Source organism: Sinohyriopsis cumingii, chromosome 15, assembly GCF_028554795.1.
Source record: "Sinohyriopsis cumingii isolate HCF-2022 chromosome 15, ASM2855479v2, whole genome shotgun sequence".
Taxonomy (NCBI): Eukaryota; Metazoa; Mollusca; class Bivalvia; order Unionida; family Unionidae; genus Sinohyriopsis; species Sinohyriopsis cumingii.
In genome coordinates, this window is record NC_142975.1 from 31,296,412 (window position 1) to 31,315,347 (window position 18,936).

At 35.9% G+C, this 18,936-nt stretch overlaps 1 protein-coding gene across 1 annotated transcript in view; it reads right to left on the reverse strand.

Annotated features, from left to right (window-relative positions):
- LOC149781499 (uncharacterized) overlaps window positions 1–18,936 on the reverse strand; it is a 314,868-nt gene that overhangs the window by 183,225 nt on the left and 112,707 nt on the right. Inside the window, exon 11 of the mRNA XM_089934975.1 lies at window positions 766–923. Coding sequence (XP_089791101.1) covers window positions 766–923 — 158 coding nt within the window. The remainder of the gene's footprint in view (window positions 1–765; window positions 924–18,936) is intronic.

The following is an 18,936-nucleotide window of genomic DNA, read 5'->3' on the forward strand; positions in this document are numbered from 1 at the left end:
ATGAGTTTAAACTAATTTGTGGTAGTTTTTGTACATCTCTGACCTCATGGTACACAAATTCATATAAACTGCACGATTTGCATGCCCTTGCAGCCCTAATGGGTATGTGAGATAAGACTAATATATTTGGACCAAATTATTTTCTCAGTCACTGTGACCTTGACCCTGACCCTTAATGATGCCAAAATCAATGGCTTCTTCCTTACCAAAGTGTAATGCAAACAGAAAGTCTTGTAAAGGCATATTGCCAAGAATTTGAGTTTTTGTGCATGAACCAATTTTCTGCTACTGTGACTTTTATCCTTTGAACTTTGATCCCAAAATCAATGGGCTTCATCCTCACACAATGCTTGTCCAGGTCTGCAATGTAGGGCTAGTATTACCATACAGAAAACATTCTTATTCCAGTCACTGACCTAAACCTTTTGAATCCCAAATCAAAAGGCTTCTTACTTACCCTAAACTTTGCTGTTCACAAAGTTTGGTAATGGCAGATAGTGAAAAATTAAAGTCAGTGTGCAGAAATGAAAAGGTTACATGCACAGATGGCTGGACAGATATCATGGTTGTTACATTATAAGATCCCCCTTTCTGTGGGCATATAAAACATAACAAATGTTGACATACATACAAATGCACAGTGAGTGTGAGAAAATAGAAAACACAGTAATTGTAATTTTGATGGTGGAATACACATTAAATCACAAACTCCATAAGTTGAACCAATGGAAACAAACCCAATGATGTAGAATATTGCAAATTTACCTTCTTTTGTTAAGATATGTAGTATTTGGTAGTCGTAGTGGGTTGACAATTAAATTAAAAGGTGGCAAATACAATGGATACTGTGCTTCAGTTTTGAATTCGATCTGATGGAGACTGTCCTCGCTTTCCAATTGAAAATAGCGGCTAATGATAGCAACCTGTAAAACAATGGGAAAATTTGTCAAGAAATGTTCTCTTAAATATATGTGATTTTCTCATCACACTTTAGTGTCTCAAAAGCAAACCCGTAACAATATTTCTAAATTAAGCAAGATCTGCATAACAGTATCAGGCATTGTACAATTAATGAATGTATACCAATACTTCCAGTTGGTGTTGGCGCTGGTAGTAATATTAGTAGTACATAAAAGATAAACCTTATTTTATATGTTTCAAAATACTACTGATTTAATCCTTTTAAGAGAAATGTGAACCTATTCAAGACTGAAAAAAATATATATATATTTGTGCCATGTTTAAAATCTGTCCAAATTTTAAATGACCAATGGATATGTAAATGTTGCACAGAAGTGACAAGAGAAAAAATTTTTATGCAATGTTTTATATCAAACATCTCATAAATGGCACTGTACTATCTGAGTAACATGAATGGGTCACTGTATGCCTGTCCCATGTTAACAGTCCTCTATTCAGACAGCTCAAAAGTTGGTGGTATAAGTATATAATTAATCCCACTTTAGACTGAAAGCATCTAATGCCCATGCCCTCTGGTCTGGAAATGGAGAGAAGTAGAGAAGAAACGTGCTCTTCAACCTCACTGCAAACCAATAGATCTTGACACTATGAAAAACTGTCTTGCACCTGACTGGTTCACAAGCATTCCTGGAAGACTTCTCATCCCTGCCAAGACATGCCATCTCTCACAATATTTCTCTTGCCCAAAATGTGACAGTCTCTGCGAGTGGTCTCCAATCAATCTGTCCAATTCATGAGGTTCCAAACTTTCAGGTAGAGAGAAGGGGCATGAGTGCCCCTTTGATGTCTGAGGTATGATATAACTGAGGTGTTGACCACAGCAACCATTAAGCAATGAGGTCTGGTGTGGCTTATTTACCCTTGTGGTGCTAGAAAAATAGCTCACATTTCTAAGCTGCTGATATGCATTCAAGACTCTTACCCAAACCACAAGCCCTGCACGACTACTGTGCCAGACTCTAAATAAACACTGCAGCCAGAATCTTAGACACCAGTCAACTTGTGTATGGATTACAGCTGTCAAAATTTTTGGAAATTTCTACTGGGTACCAGTTGATCCTAATGAACAGTTACCTGGGTACCCAATCAAAGGGAAATTGTATTAAATGTGCACAAACCTGTTAAGCCCACATTTTTTAAAATTCACAGTATTGATATGTATCACAACCTATGGTCATCTCTAAATATTACATGCAAAACCTGAATGCATTAGAACCAGAATACAAACACAAAATATAGTGAAAAATTATTTATGATCAGCATTTTTTTAAGTCTACATGTGTAACTTTTGCTGAATGATCGTGAACTGGAATTCTGCAATGATCATGGTCAGGTGCTCAAAGTGCTCTATTACATTACTCTCACATTCTTTTTTCAAAGTTAGAAAAGTGGTGTTGATTTGTTATTTTATTTGATCTGACATATTTTGAAGTTTGAAAAGATCCATTTGCTCTAACATTTTCAGTCATATAAAAAACACAACTCATACTGTAAAGCATTTTGCTAAACATATGGCACCATTTTCTTTAAAAGTATAGACTGGTCTGCTACCTAATGAGCTTATCAATATAATGAATCTGTGAGACAAAGTTCATACTTGAAGAAACCCATCTTGGAAATTGTTTATATACAGTTGCTATAAATAGCAAATAAGGAAAGTACTCTTATGCTATTCTTACACAGCAGTTGTCTTTTTAAGAATATTCTCAACTTTTTTTAGTGGAACAGAAACCACTTTTTATTACTTTATTTTTAAAAATATTTTTTTAATGAACAAGCTATGGAAATAAGGTATTTACTATAAGAGTCAGACATCTGATTGGCACTGAAAAAGTACACATATATGTGGCTCAAAGGATTGTCAACTTGAAAACAAAGTGAGAGCCACCTTATCAAGAACTGGCAGAAAATCTCATACATGGTAAACAAGTACCCAATGACTCCTTTTTATTACCCCAGGTAATTGTGAACGGGCAAGTACCCGAGCTGTGCTCCTGTGTGACCATTGATGTATGCAGGTGGAATCTTTATGGAGATGAACAAGCCCCACAGACAGCACCATTCACATTTAATTTTCCAATAGTCACTAGTAGCGTGGTCAAAAGAGTCATCCTTTAACAGGTGAATGGTGACAGCTACAATAAAGATCAATCTGTGAGGCTATAATAACTAATGCATGATCCTAGAATTTCAAAGCCTCTAGAGTCTTAACAGTGATATGATCTCCGGTTCCTGCTGATATCCCCAACTGGGAGACACAATTCCAGTGTTGGAGGGTAGATGGTAAAAACGGGCAACTGGATCCTGTAACTGGGTGACCCACGAGTCAAAACGCATCAAAGATGATGATGAACCTGAACCAACTGGGAACTTAAGTAAAAGTCTATTAAAACTGAGAGTCTGTCATCATGCCTTCATTAGCAAGACAGGACAATTCCTTCTAAACACCCTCCTTGGAGAAATGGACTTCATAATTGGGGGTTCACCATGTTGTCTCTACTTATGGAGAGGACAGTAGACTGTCCTCTTTCTTTCACTCTCAGTAGTGAATGGGATTAATGACACCCTTTAGATTCAGGAGGAGTACCGCAGGAAATGGGATTCCACAATGGGGTTGAATGGGCAACATAACCCTTTACCTCATACAAGCGTCTTTGGACGCCTCTACACCATTCGCATGGAAGCGCCTTTTGACGTCTCTACTCAAGTTGCATGGAAGCGCCTTTTGACGTCGGCTGTAAACATCAGTCATTTTAAGCCGGTTTTCGTAGCACCACCTTCGGGGAAAACCTCCATTTAGATACTACATTCATTTCTGCGAATGACAATTACGTCAGATCACGTGGTCACTGTTTATGCACTGGTCGATATCTGCTATTTAAAGTAACTGGGTCGTAATCTCCAATCTCCAAAATGGCAGTCGCGGATTTCATTCAGTACTTACAAAGTTTTCACGATTATGTAGGCAGAAATTAGTTTTTATAAATTATCAAATTCAGATGACTTAGTGATGTAGACGCAGATGAAAAACCTGTAAATTTCGAGTATGAGAAATGGCAGCTACGGTTGGTCACACGGCCTCATTGACATGACGGTGAACGAGCTCTCTCAAGATTTTAAAGCAAATAAAAAAAGTCTTCCATGATAAATAATTACACAGCTATAACAATCGGACTTTACTCTTAAATTTTTCCACATATAATAGATGTGTACCAAAAATGTAAAATGGTTAAAATTGCTGTTAAAAGTAACATACACTACACTGCTTAACAGTTCACAGGCAGGCCTATGCATATGGGGTAGGGTACAATCAACCCTGTCCAATATCCTAGATAAGCGAGATCAAAGCCCTGTGCCCAATCCCTGTATGGACTAGCCATAAAGTAGAGAGTGGACATCAACCTTATCCCATTCATTGTAACGGTTATCAAACCCTGGTAGGATGCCTGGTGTGAGGGACTAGTACCAGGCAATCAGCTCATGGTATGCAGTACTAGTCACCTCATCCAATGACCACCATCAGTCACCTGCCAATTACAAGTCATGGGATGATCAAGTAGTCTCCATTCAGAATTCCCATGCATTAGTCAGTTCTCAGGAATGGAAATTGTATTAAAGTGATGTGCGCTCACTCGGAGCATGTGTCACAATTAGTTCTCAGTGATACAGGTTTTGCTTTATCATGTTCTTGCCTAGGGGTGATTCTGCTTTCCATGCATGCATCAGCAGTTCAAATGCAAGGTGAATGGTCACTGGATACAGGGATATTCTGTTCTGACAAGGATTAATACTACAAAGTGAGTGTTCTGAAGGATTTAACATCATGGCTCCAAGAAGAGGGATTATACTTATTTTCCACATTCAAAGGTCAGATAAAATAAATTTATCAGTTAGTAGCAAATGCCCCTGATAGTATGCCTGAAAATCAGAGCTGATGCTCCAGCATAAATCATACCTCAGACAGTTGTTTTCTGCTGCCAGTTGTGTTAAAGGAAAACAAAAAAGAGAGACAGAAAACAACTTCTCTGTCTAGTTAAAATACGAACTATAAATTGACCCATGCTTTTGAGGATGAATTTAGCTCTGAAATCAACTGATTGAAAGACATAAATAAACACATGCTCATGTTTGCACAGTCCACTTGTGTTGATAAAGCATTAATACCATACTGGACAGAGGCCTTTATTACTACTTTATTACCTATAAGGAACCCCTTAAAATTGTGAAAAATATGTTGCCCCACCCCAATAATGTGGTCTATTCCAAATGTGATGTATATTCTTTTCTTCTATGGAGACAAGCATATCTTGAGGCACAACTGCATTAGATACAGTTCTGACAATGTGAACATAAGGGTTGTCAATAACAACTCTGTTCTGGGTAGGATTTATTCACAGAATCCAGCAGGGAAATTTGAACAACAGTATCATCTCGTCTCTGATGAGTGCAAAGATGAACATAAATGACGCTTCATTACCTGCAATCTCCATAATGAACTACTGATAGCCACAAAGACTGCATCAAGTTCAGTTTATATTTGCCATCCAGTGGATTTTAAGACAGACACTTAGTACTGTATTTGCCGGCCTATAAGTCAATGCAGAGTGTAAGTCAAATCAGCAAATTTGGCAAATTTTCCATCTTTCATCCTTACATAAATTGATGCAGAGTATAAGACAAGGCCAGATGGACATCTCGGAATGCGTTTTTCACTTCAATCCACACAGCACTGCAAATTTCATCCTACCTGTAACTCAGTAACTTTCAAGTCAGGATCGTTAAATGTAATTAAAAGTACCTAATTTGTTTCACAAGAAGTATTTTAAATTTATTATGCACTTTTAGCTATATATAATGATGCTGCCAGAAAATTTATTGAGTTACAGATAGGATAAAACTAGTGATGTTGTGTGGAATTAAATTATAATAACTTCTGGTTTCATAAATATTGAAAGTATAACTGTATGCTATTTCAGATTACCAGCAATCAGGAAACTGCATCATTAATACTAAAATGCATTTTCTGGGGGATGGGGGGGTTGGGGTGAAGATGAAGAAAGATACAGAGAGAAGGGTGCATATGTATTCCATCACATTTTCTTTTTGGACCTTGTGATAAAAATAAAATATGGTCATCTGGTCGGATATGTATACGAGAGAGAGAGAGAGAGAGAGAGAAAGTTCAGCTCTTTGTGGATTTTTTGTTCTTTTTTTGAACTTATTGCCCCCATGTTGCTGAAGCTTTTGTCAAAGAGAAAATATTAATGAATGAACAGTAAATGTAAACTATGAAAATGCATACCATACTCCTTTAGGGTTTAAATATTCACAATAGTTATATCCATATAGTCTCCATTAGGTTAAATCCATTTTACATGTATGCTCTAATTTTTTTTGCAAGTATAACGACCTCTCCATTTCCAACAATTAAGATTTTGGTTAAAGTGCATGTACTCTTCCTGTACTTAGTCGGTAACTGTTTTTGATCTTTGCTCATGCTAGATGTACTTTTAAATTGGTGTCAGTTCCGTTGGTAAGTTAAAAAATGTCAGTGGTTGAGAAATTTGCAATAGTAACCACCTAGCATTATTCTTAACTATATGGTATGGTATTCATAATACCCATGGGTAGCCTCATTTCAATATTGGTAGCCTCAGTAATCTGATCTGGTCTGTGGAATCTTGACCTCAAACAGGTGTTATCTTGGAATGACTGAATACAGACATAGCATATTTAATTAGCATGTAAATACCACTACAAATTCCTGTGATTCTTTTAATAATGGAAGTGGAAACAAAAATTAGAAGGAACTGCTTAACTAGTGGTATTAATTGATAATGGAATATGGTACTACACTTGTACACAAGTAAAATCAGTCATATGGTAAGTGAACAATACAGATTTACAATTGCAATGAATCTCTGCCTATCTGTCAATCTCTCACTCTCAATGGGGCATACAGATTATTTGATCATTAGGTGCAATAAGAAAATTGTGATGGAATACGTCTTTGTCATGGTGATTCATCTCTAAATTGTAAATTCTAATGCACATATATTTAATTAAATTTAAACAACATATATTACAAACAACATACATTACTGGCGCATGCTTCTTTAGCACAATTACATCTTTGTTAATTTTTATTACTGATGATCATGTAATTGTTTAAAACACTCAATGTGGGTTCCTGTATTTGTTCATAAATGATCTCTTCCCCAAAATGAAATAGTTTTTACACATTATTTTTCGCACTCTTGGAGAATTATCTTCCACACAAAAAATATGATAAAGTGATCTGGATGACATAATCCATATTTAAGTCGATTAGGAGCATAGGACAAAGCTAAGTTTTTCTGGTAAAAGAGTATCATCTTATAGGCCGGCAAATATGGTATATACTTTAATTTAATGTCAGTGTGGTTGTGATTATATGAATGTCTGCAAATATGCCTATGTGTACTACCTTTACAAACTACTTTTTCTTTTTGTAAGTGTATTAAATACTTCAAAGAAAACAGAAAAGTTATTTTTCTTTTCTTTAGGTTTGAATTTCCAATAATTTTCCATAGGCTTATATGAAAAGAGAGCTCTTGTTCTATCTTGGATAGCATGGCTCTTCTAAGGTCAAATGCACCTGTACAGAAATTTCTCATGGATTCCATATGGAATACTTATGGAATCCGTATGGAAGAGATATGGACTGAAAAACTTATGGAATCAGACAACTTATTCCATATCAATTCCGTAAGTACTTCACAGCAAGTGAAAATTCCATAGGGAATAAAGTTGCGACTTTAATCCATAAGCACTTTTTCCATATGGAAAGCAGGCTCATGTATTATAGAATCATGGAAAATACTCTCTGAAGAATTAATAACCTAAACTATCTGATTAAAATAGAAATATTGGTGGGAGTTAGAGCACATATATATGTCAGTGTAGCTGATGTGGAAGGATGACTATATACTCATATAAATTTGAAGAAACAGATGTATGTCGGTTTTCTTTATTTCCAAAGATCTTTAAAAACAAAGACGTGACCAAAAAAGTAGGGAAAATGTAAACATGATCAGAAAATTAATATCTGGTAGTGCAAGCATAGATGAATCTTTGGACTTAGAAAATTTGGTGCAAGGTGGATTTTGGGCTTGATCTAATGTTTGTTCTCAAAAGTAATTTTGTTGGCTTCCTATTAAAATATGCTCTACAAAAATCATACCCTTGTGAAAATGTGACTTAAATTTCAGCAAAATCAATGAACATTTCTTGACATTCACTTAAAGGTCCTTTTTCACTAAAATTATGGAATTTTAGGAGATTTTACCAAAATTTCTGAAAATATCAGTGAACTTTTGTGATTGAAATTTCACTGACTCTGTCAACATTTCTGAAAATATTAGTGGGAATTTGTGATTGAAATTTCACTGAGAGTATGTCAAAAATTCTAAAAGTATAGTGATATTTTGTGATTGTAATATCACTGACATTTTAGTACAAAATTATCAGTAAGATATAAAATTTATTTTTGTTTCTTGTATAATTTGATTGATTTTCAGCAGCATTTATAGTCCCTGTTTCCGATAGCTGTAATTGTATTGTTTATTTTGGGAACAATAACTTCTTTCCACATCTTTCTGTATTATATTTCTTTATCAAATTTTGTTACTGTTGTTGTGTTTTTTAAAACTTAAACTGGATTTAACTGCCCTCAAACAAGTTTTCTTGTTTTCTGTTTTGAATCAGAATTTCGCTTTTCTCCTGACCTGAATCTGATTTTCCTCGATACGGACCCTTTTTTTAATATTGTCTCTGAAACTTTTTTTAAATAATGCTCTATCCGGTCCCATTCCACAACGGGCTTTCTAATAGGTATTTGTTCCATTTATTATTTAAAGGATGATCGTTGTAAAGAGCTTCCTGATTGGTCAAAATTTTGTACTTGCCCAATGAATCGTTGCCTAACAGAAACTGACGGGAATGCTAAACATGGCGATTTGAGCAGGATACGAGTTTGAATAACCATTTGAAAAAAATGTGTGGCAAAGAGAATAGCTTGAATGCAAAGTCGATGGGAGTGTAAATTAGTCAGTCTGTATGAAAACTGAACGCCAGGACTAGCATTTTGCTTTTTGTGCCATAAACAGCTCAACAGTAGTGTCTAACATGCTAAATAGGACAAGGAATTGAACCAGACTGATTTCGATAACTCAAAACATTGACTTCCAGGATGAATTTAAGGAGGACAACATATAGATCAATGGTGGAAATTCTTGCGAAATACCCATGTCTATCAAAGATCGTCATATCTTTGCGGAATTTTCTTGGCCCACATGTAGAATCATCATTCAATATCGTGAAGCATTATTGTGTATATTATCAAAATATTCTAGGTGTGCTGGAATTCACTGTAAAATATGAGTACTTATATCATGATAAACGTTTGTCAGGGCTGCTTATAGAACAAGGACTAATTCAAGAGACCACAACAGTATCATTAATCAAAAATCAAGTTGCAGTACAAGTGACATGGCAGGCTTTTAGAATTTCTTCTTTTCACGTCTGAAATGGATGCTTTTCTGTAATTTTGCGTTATTTTCACAGTTGAATTTTTAAATGGAGATTATTATTTTATATATGTTTATGTGTTCACAGATGCCTGTGTATGTATTCCAGGCTTGATACTTTGATTTTTAAAATCACTTAATTATTTAATGTCAAGCCAGATTCTTCACATGTTGTATGTACTGTAAATATTGTACATAACAGATAGAAGGCCTCAAGGTAGATTAGTTCTGTAATTAAGTTACCTTCTCTAAATAAAGTCATTATTATTATTATTTTTATTATTTTTATTAACTCCCATATCTCTAGCCTTGGATGTCATAATTACAACATCTGTAAACAAAATCATGCAAATTTAATATCACCTTGGTTAGTAAAGTCCTGTTTAAGTCATATTCATTATTGATCTGAAACCTTCTGAAATGTATGAAAAACCTCTGAAACTTCAGTAAAATACTATATAATGATCAAAATTGTAGTGAAATCTCACAAATGTTTTAGTCAAATATTTGTGAAATCTCACCAGACTTTTCCTTGAAATGAAAAAGACTTAAGTGATGCCATCATGGATTAGGCTTTGTATGTGAGAAAAAAAATGAGGACAAGAAAAACCTAAATCTTATTTGATAATGTCTGTCAAAATTTATGACCCATTTTAAAAATTGTGGTGAATATTCATCACTGATTCCCAATAATGTCTAAGAATCATTAGGCAGTTTAATAGAAACTGAAGCAGATTTTTTTAGGTTTAGTCAAAGCGCTTAAAAAAACCCTGCTTGAAATCGCCTTAAGTAGGCCTCGAAATTTCGTTATGGAATGAACTATTACCAAATTCCATTTGAACTATTTACAAATTCCATATGGACCATTTACAAATTCCATATGGTATATTTGCCAATTCCATATGGACTATTCACAAATTCCATATGGATTATTACCAAATTCCATATGGAATTTTAATTTTATTCCATATGGACAACCTACAGATCTCATGGACTAATTAGCATATTCCATGAGATTTTCCATACGGAGTACGTACGGAGTCCATAACATTTCCATATGGATACAATGAAATCCGTAAGAGTGCTTCAACTATAGAATAGAAATGTCCATATGGATATTTCTGTAAAAGTACGTATGGATTCCATATCCATTCCATGTGGAAAATTTCGTACAGACACCAACTGGTCAGCCTGGTGTCAGCCTGGGTGGGACATGATGCTCTATGTCTTTGGCATGATGCTACAGTGCTAAACATCACTACAAACTGCAACACTGCCAACATCAAAGTGATATGACAGAAAAATCATTAAAGCTGCATTAAAAATCCAAATCACACACATGTGCACTAACCCCACTTTTTGAGTCCCAAAACAAACCATTCTCTAGGAATTGGTTTTACAAGAATGCCAGTTGATGTTTCAGACATTTCTCGTAAGGTTGTGCATAAGCATTTCATCAGATTTATTTTATTTTGCCATCAACTGTTCATACCTTCCATACTGATTTAATAAAGGGGCTAGTTAATCCTAAAGATATAAGAGCTACACATGTTGTAAACTGAATTAACTGAGGGAATGAAACATTTCTAATCTGTCTTGTTCAATTTCCCTCTCTCCCCTTGAATTTTAAGAGTAACTTTTTAAGTGTGTTGGAAAGTGATCACTACCATAAAGATATCACCAATTTCCTAACAGAGGTCATGCAAAATTAGTTGAGGGTTGTTGGAAGATGGAGGGGGTAAACTAATTATTTTAATTATGCAATACATGTACTTACCTGTCGCTACTGCATAGCTATCTTTTTATAATTAAAAATCCCATCTCTCTGATGTGAATACACCTATCAAATAGTTAAAGAACTGTTAAAAGGGCACTCAGATGACATGCATGCCAATTCACAAAAATGTGACCTTTTTTAATCAAAGAGCATTACCACAGGACAGAGTGGGGCAGGAGGAGGGCATTTAGTAATTGCGACCCACCATATCATAGATTTTAATAGCAGCAATATATTACCCATCACTACAGCATACATCATAGAATTTGTCAGATGGGTTTTGATGTGTTAAAACTGATTTTAAAAAATATGGAATGTACTCACTATTTAAGGGGAGAGATACACCTTACAGTTGTGCTACAACTATGGGTCCCAGATAAGACACATAACTGCACTCAGCTGTGTAAAGAGTGGAGTTAAAAGAAGGAGAAGATAGCATATAACGGTCAAAATGTCCTCCAAGGAAGAATGAATAAAGTAGTTCAAAGTGGCTGTGGTGGTTTGAACCTCATGAGCTTTTAGTTTCACACAGTACAGCTCATGATTTTTCATCTCTCCATACATCCTTACAAAGTTGCCATGATGTCTTGTAGAGTATAGCTGTGCACACCAAGGTTTTTTGTGGATTTGCATCCAATGACAACTGTGAAGTGGACATGATCTCGATAATATAAGCATGGTTTACTGGTTACCACATCTGCAAGTATGCTCTATTGAGGTTCATGAAGAGAGATCTAGGCACCAATTCATCTACATCAGTATCTCTTCTGAAAAATTTGCATTCTTTCAGATACAGAAACCCCCCCCAAAACGTGACAATTTAGTAAATCATAAATATTTCCCAGCTGTATGATACATAATTTGAAAAATATCTTTAAGACACAATTAAAATAATGGCAGTTCCTCTTTCAAGACATTTTGCACCATGAATATGATTATTTTTTCAATATTACATTATTGGAATATTGTCCTGTGGTTACCGCCAATTGCTTTGTGCAATCCAATTTAATATGGTGGTTAAAGACTGGCATGGTAGCCTTGACTGTGAATGAACCAATCATATTGTGATGGAATTAGATGCCTGGGCAGTGTGATGCTGTAATGATAGGAGCAGTTTTGTTTTCCCTAAAGCACTGGTTGAAACAATTAGAGTGGCTACTGTTAATTATAATGGAACTGTCTGACTAAGGGCAGTGATCCTTGGGAGCAAGAGAACCCTTATCTGGTTTCATGTGTCAAAAGTGGTTTTAAAGATCAATCTAAGTTCAAAGACTTGAGGGAGGGGAAGATGTTTTGTAGCTTTCAGTGTGAAAGGATTAATTGTACTTTCTCTCTGTTCTGGGGAATACTTAGATTGCAATCCTACAAGGAAGTAGGGTTGTTCTTGTATAATGCAACACAAGGGAAATGGAGTGTAATGAATAATATAAAGGTTTTAACAATACATGAAAGAATATTTCTTAAAAAGGCCAAATAGATGTATAAAGTATCCAGAAAAGCCATTCCTGTCTATCTAAGCAGTATCTTTCACCAAAGAGATGCTGATGGTACTCCAAATTTAAGGTCCATAAGAAGTAAAAATTACCATATACCAAGGCCAAAGAAGGAATTGTTGAAAAAAAGTTTTCAATATACTGGTTCACTGGTATGGAACAACATTCCCAGTGACAAAAGGCAGGCTCCTAGCATTTCTTCTTTTCATAATCTCTGTCTTAACCCTTTACCTCATAGAGCATAGTGACAAAGTGCAGCATGCTATAAATAGAACACCTGTTACCTAGTCAACAGCATACACATAGGCCTGCCTGTGAACTGTTAAGCAATGTAGTGTATGTTACGTTTAACAGCAGTTTTAACCATTTTACATTTTTGGTACACATCTATAATATGTGGAAAAATTTAAGAGTAAAGTTCGATTGTTTTAGCTGTGTAATTATTTTTCAAGGAAGAATTTTTTATGTGCTTTAAAATCTTGAGAGAACTCATTCACCGTCATGTCAGTGAGGCCGCGTGACCAACCGTAGCTGCCATTTCTCATACTCGAAAATTACGTTTTTCATCTGCGTCTACATCACTAAGTCATCTGAATTTGATAATCAATAAAAACTAATTGCTGCCTACATAAATATCAGAGCCTTTACCTAATATATTGAATCTTTCGTGGTTGTGATTCTAATCGTGAAAACTTTGTATGTACTGAATGAAATCCGCGGCCACCATTTTGGAGATTGGAGATTACGACCCAGTTACTTTAAATAGCAGATATCGACCAGTGCATGAATAGCGACCACGTGATCTGATGTAATTGTCATTCACAGAAATGAATATGTAGTATCTAATAGGGGGGTTTTCCCCAAAGGTGGAAAACCAGCTCAAAATGGCTGATGTTTACAGCAGGCATCAAAAGGCGCTTCCATGCGAATGGAGTAGAGGTGTCCAAAGACGCTTGCATGAGGTAAAGGGTTAAATGGATGAAATCTTTCGAAAACTGAACAGTTCCAGTACACAAAATACCACCTGCTTTTCTTTTGCATCATTTTCATAGTTGAATTTTTCAATGCAGGATATTTTTTGTTTATATATGTTTATGTTTTCACAGATGCCTGTGCATGTGTTCCAGGCTTGATAATTTGAATTCTAAAATTACTTAATTATTTAGTGTCATGCCAGATTCTTCACATCATGTTGTATATATTGTACATAACAGATAGAAGGCTTCAAGGTAGATTAGTTTTGTAACTAATTGAGCTACCTTCTCTAAATAAAGTCTTTATCATTATTATTATTATTATTTCTGAACCCATCAAATTCTCTTAAAGTTGATTCTTTGATTTAAATCACTGTGATATTAGTGAGGATTACCGTATTTTCCCGCATATATCCCGTGGGTTATACCAGATTTTACAAACCCCGCGGGGGTGTGTGTGTGTGTGTGTGTGGGTTATATAAGGGTGCGGGCTATATCACAAATTTTTTACACGTAATAATATTTCAATATATTTCCCTGGCGACGAATTCACGAAAATCATCCATCTTCTCCCAATTCTCGGGTAGACGTTGGCCGACGGTCGTTCGTGTTCTGACTGACAATTGGTTCCTCTTCATAAATTTATATACCCAATGAGTTTGGCCTTCAGTTTGATGGCAACTGTCGAGACTGGTCGGATGTTTCCCCGCTGGGCCACGATCCACTGCTTCAGGTCAGCTTCAAGGTGAGGCCATTTTGCTTTAGGTCCGTGACGAGCACGTTTTCGTGGATTCATCTTCTCCAACGTTCCTTTTTCTTTTCTCCAACCTCGGATTACACTCTCATCAATATAAAATTTTCTGCCTGTGGCTCTATTGCCATGCACTTCAGCATACGCAATGGCAGTTAGCTTGAAGTCGGCTGTGTAAGACTTTCGTTTCGGCATTTTTTAAACTAAACAGAAAGAAATTATTTAAACTCGAATCTACAATTAAAAAGAATACAAGATTATTTAGAAATGTCCGCGTTTATGTAGCCTGTAGTTGAGGCACAGCTCCTATAGACAGCCTACGCGCACAAGCACTGTGTACCGAGCCTGAATACCGGTAGTTAATTGACGTCATGCGAGCTACATTCGAAATTGACAATTGTGGCATTCAGCCTCAGGACCTCACACCACTGCATATCCGGCTCGCAAGTACCTGGCTTCAAAATTCAAATCTGCCTGCTGCCAGCTTGAATATAGTGGAGGCAGGGTGACTAACTTGAACTGATGCAGAGGGATGAATATGGACCGGGGCCGACTGACTTGATAGCGTAAATACAAATTTGCATGTTGGGCGGGTGAGTGAAAATGTAGTAGTTGTAGTATCGTTCGTCATCCACGTGTGAGCATTGACGAATTTGGTCCTTCTAAAAGCAGTAATGGTAGACAATGTGAACATACACAAAAAAGTTCATCAATCTATGGTTGCGGGTTATACAAAGGTGCGGGTTATGCCAATGATTTTTTACACAAAACCCCAAAACCCGCGGGCTATATGAGGGTGTGGATTATCTGCGTCTGCGGGATATATGCGGGAAAATACGGTATGTCTTGTATTTACAGATTCAGACAATTCTTATTCATCATGTAAACAATGGCGGAAGGAGGGTTCGATACCATAACAATTATTTTGGGACATCGGAGAAATCCCAACACAGGTCTGGGTACAAGGTTACAAACCTCAACTCTAACCTTTAGTGTGCAAAGTAGGTCATAGCTGGAGGAAATAAAGAAGTAGAACAGGAATGTGAGGCACTGGAGAGCCAAATTCTGGGAAACCTTACAAGACTGGCAAGTCACAGTTGCAAACACCAGTGGGAGTAGAAATTTTCAAAAACCATTAGTAAGGCCAGTGACCTATGATGCTTTGGAACCGTGGGAAGACTTCATTTTGAACTTGTTGCTGAAATTAAGAACTGGACTGAAGACTAAAAAGCAATGCTTCTGGCATCAAATTTATGAGGAATTGCACAGGCAATATTAGTGGATTTAGAATCTTTGGAGAGAATCTATCAAGAATTGTCAAACGTGCTGAGCAGGAGGTCTGGCTCAGAGAATCAAACAGAATTTTTAGGGTGCAACTTAAAAATCTCACATGGAGGTGAGATAAAACTTTGCCAGAACTGGCTCAGGTTGTAAAATGCTTTAGCAGGAGAGCCTACCCAAAGGTTCCAACTGAATTTATAGAAACCCTGAGCTGGAATCATTTTTATTGATTTGCTTTAGGACTCAGACATGAAGCTTCGTATTCAGCAAAGCCATCCTAAAAACTTAGAAGAAGTCAAAATGTTAGCATTTCAAAGCACAGCTAAACAACTGGATCATGACAGCTCAAGTTTGAAATATTGGTGTTCAATGATGTAGACAGCATCCGGCATACTACTACTACCATGCAACAACACCTGATGCTCTTCAATTCTGTTTGTCTATATTTTATTATTTTACTAAAGCACTGGTTACAACAATTAGAGTGGCTGCTGTTAATTATAACGGAACTGTCTGGCTGAGGACAGTGTTCCAAGAGAGCGAGAGAACCCTTATCTGCTTTCATGTGTCAAGTACCAGGTTTCAACTAGACTGAATTATGGACTGTGAAAGTGATCTTAATAAGATTCACAGACTTGTGAAAGGTGGAGATCACGGTTTTGTAGCTTTCAGTGTGAAATGACTGTTCTGGGGGATAGATGGATTGTAATCCTACAAGGAAGTAGGGGTTTTCTCGTGTAATGCAACACAATGGAAACAAAGTGTGTATAGTGTAAATTGAAAATAAACATGTAAACAAGCAGAATTATTTTATGGACTTATTTCTGATTATTTAATTATATACATCAACTATATTAACATATTTACATATATGCACTCATCTTTTCCCCCACTGGACACAACCTGTTGATTCTGATATGCTAATTCTTGCTTTATTTGTTAAGCCTTGGTGAAAATTTCTTTTGCTTTTTGTATTTGCTGATTTTGTAGGCTTGATGTTCAATTTCTTTTGGCATTCTCAACCATAGCTTTTTTTCCCCCTTTTAATCTCCTCTTTGCATTGTCTACATGCAGTTTGCATATTCTGAAACAGGGCTGCATCTGCCCTCCCATAAAATCTTTTTTAAAATACAGTATCTCACTTTTCCTGTTTTTTTCAGACCATATTTGATGTTCTATGCTGAGGTTTCTATATTTATTCTCCCTGTTTCAGAATCATTATTATTATTCAAGACATTCTAGGATAATTCTGACAACAACTCAGTAGAAACATTACCATCATTGATAGATAAAGAAATCTGGCAACAATATCATCATTCCCCCACCAGCGATCTATATGTTGTCCCTCCTTAAATTCTGGAAGAGAATTAGTTTAGATTCTTCCTACTTTCGAATCATCCAGATCTGGCTCCTTCCCATTTAACTTGTAACAATGTTACAGTATTTGCTTACTCTCCTGGTTGTTTGTAACCATACATGCACAAATCTTAGTTATTTCATTCATCAATTTATAATAAACAGTGTTAGGGACCCACCTAGTTACAATCAGGTTAGAAATTTCAACTTAATGAAAGCAAAGACCAAGTTTTGTGCATATTATTTTTTATCCTTGATGCCTTTTGTTTTTAAAGTTGGTAGGAGGTTACAAACAAATGGGAAGGTTAGCATATACTATAGTGTCAGGTTGTGGGAAAATTTGCAGATGCCCCATGTATACATATCTTCTTGCAGTTAATCCGTAGTTAAGAACACCTGTGCGGGACTTGAATAATGTCAATATGTCTTATGTAAGATTACAACTATAGACCTGATTCTGGACACAGAGAACTGCCTGTCTCTTGTTTACCCAGTATGCAATGACCTGTCCACGGCAAGTTTAAAAGAGAATTCAACAACAGGACAATGGGGCAGATGTTTGTTTTGTAATCCGTCAGTGATGTCACGACATACTTGAAAGTGATTTCAGGCTTAAATTAATCAAGGCCGTTTTCAGAAAGACAAGACCACCTCAAATAAAAACTGAGAGATTCCAATCTAGGGTGGAGTCTAAACAACCACTTATGTTCGAACTAAATCCATTTTTGCAATCAGTACATGTGTGAACCTTGCCAGGGGTGGATCATAGTTAAGTTGAGAGCCATTAAAGTAAACACTCTCACTTAAGACCTTTAAGCTCATGTGATGAAATAATAATTGGCAACTATTAATAGGTCATTGATTGCACTTGTTCAAAAGAAATTGCAACTGAGAAATTTGTTGATGAAATTACTGAATACATGTGCGATATTTTATTAAATTGTTATAGTTTGCACCTTGACTTATTTATATACCTAGACCGTTGGCACTGCTGACCGGGGGTTCGAAGCTATTTCAATTTTAACGGTCCACCTTTCTCTGGTATTAGAAGTACCATATTTCATGTAATTTTTTGTCCATGAAACAAAAATTATTAATTTCAATGTATGAAAAATTATATTTAAAGTACATAATTATCATTTGGTGGTACTGACCGTGTACAAAAGATAAAGGGATCGTACCTGAACAAGTTCTACAGAACACATGCTACTCGACAACTTTATGGTGCAAAGATACAAAGTAAAAGTATATTTTCTGTCTCATTCTGCTCTCAACTCAAGAATCTAATTACAATAAAGATAAAAGTACTCAAAAAGATTTTTGTTATTATTAGAAAATGATAGAGAAGATTATGTCTCAGTGTGCAAACTTGTTTGCATATGTTGTGTAATGTTGGCAAAATGATTAAGATGGTTTGAGCATGTAATAGTTATGGGTATTATTTATTGGTAAATTGTATGCAATGATACGAGTCCACACTGTCAAGAAATGAAGTGCAACTTATATTTTCACAGTAACAATAATCTATTGCAATAAAAAATAAAGAACTTGAAATCATGTTTTAGTTAATGCACATGAGCATGCACACACGTGTGTGTGTCTGAGAGAGAGATATGAAACAAAAATTTGTCAGTGTGCAAGACCGTAATTATCCAGGGGTGGTTTTTATTTGTAGCTTTTGCAAAGAGAAGAAAAGACTATTTTCAGCTACCTAATGATTGTGATAATCCTTATGCATTATGACCCTACTATATTC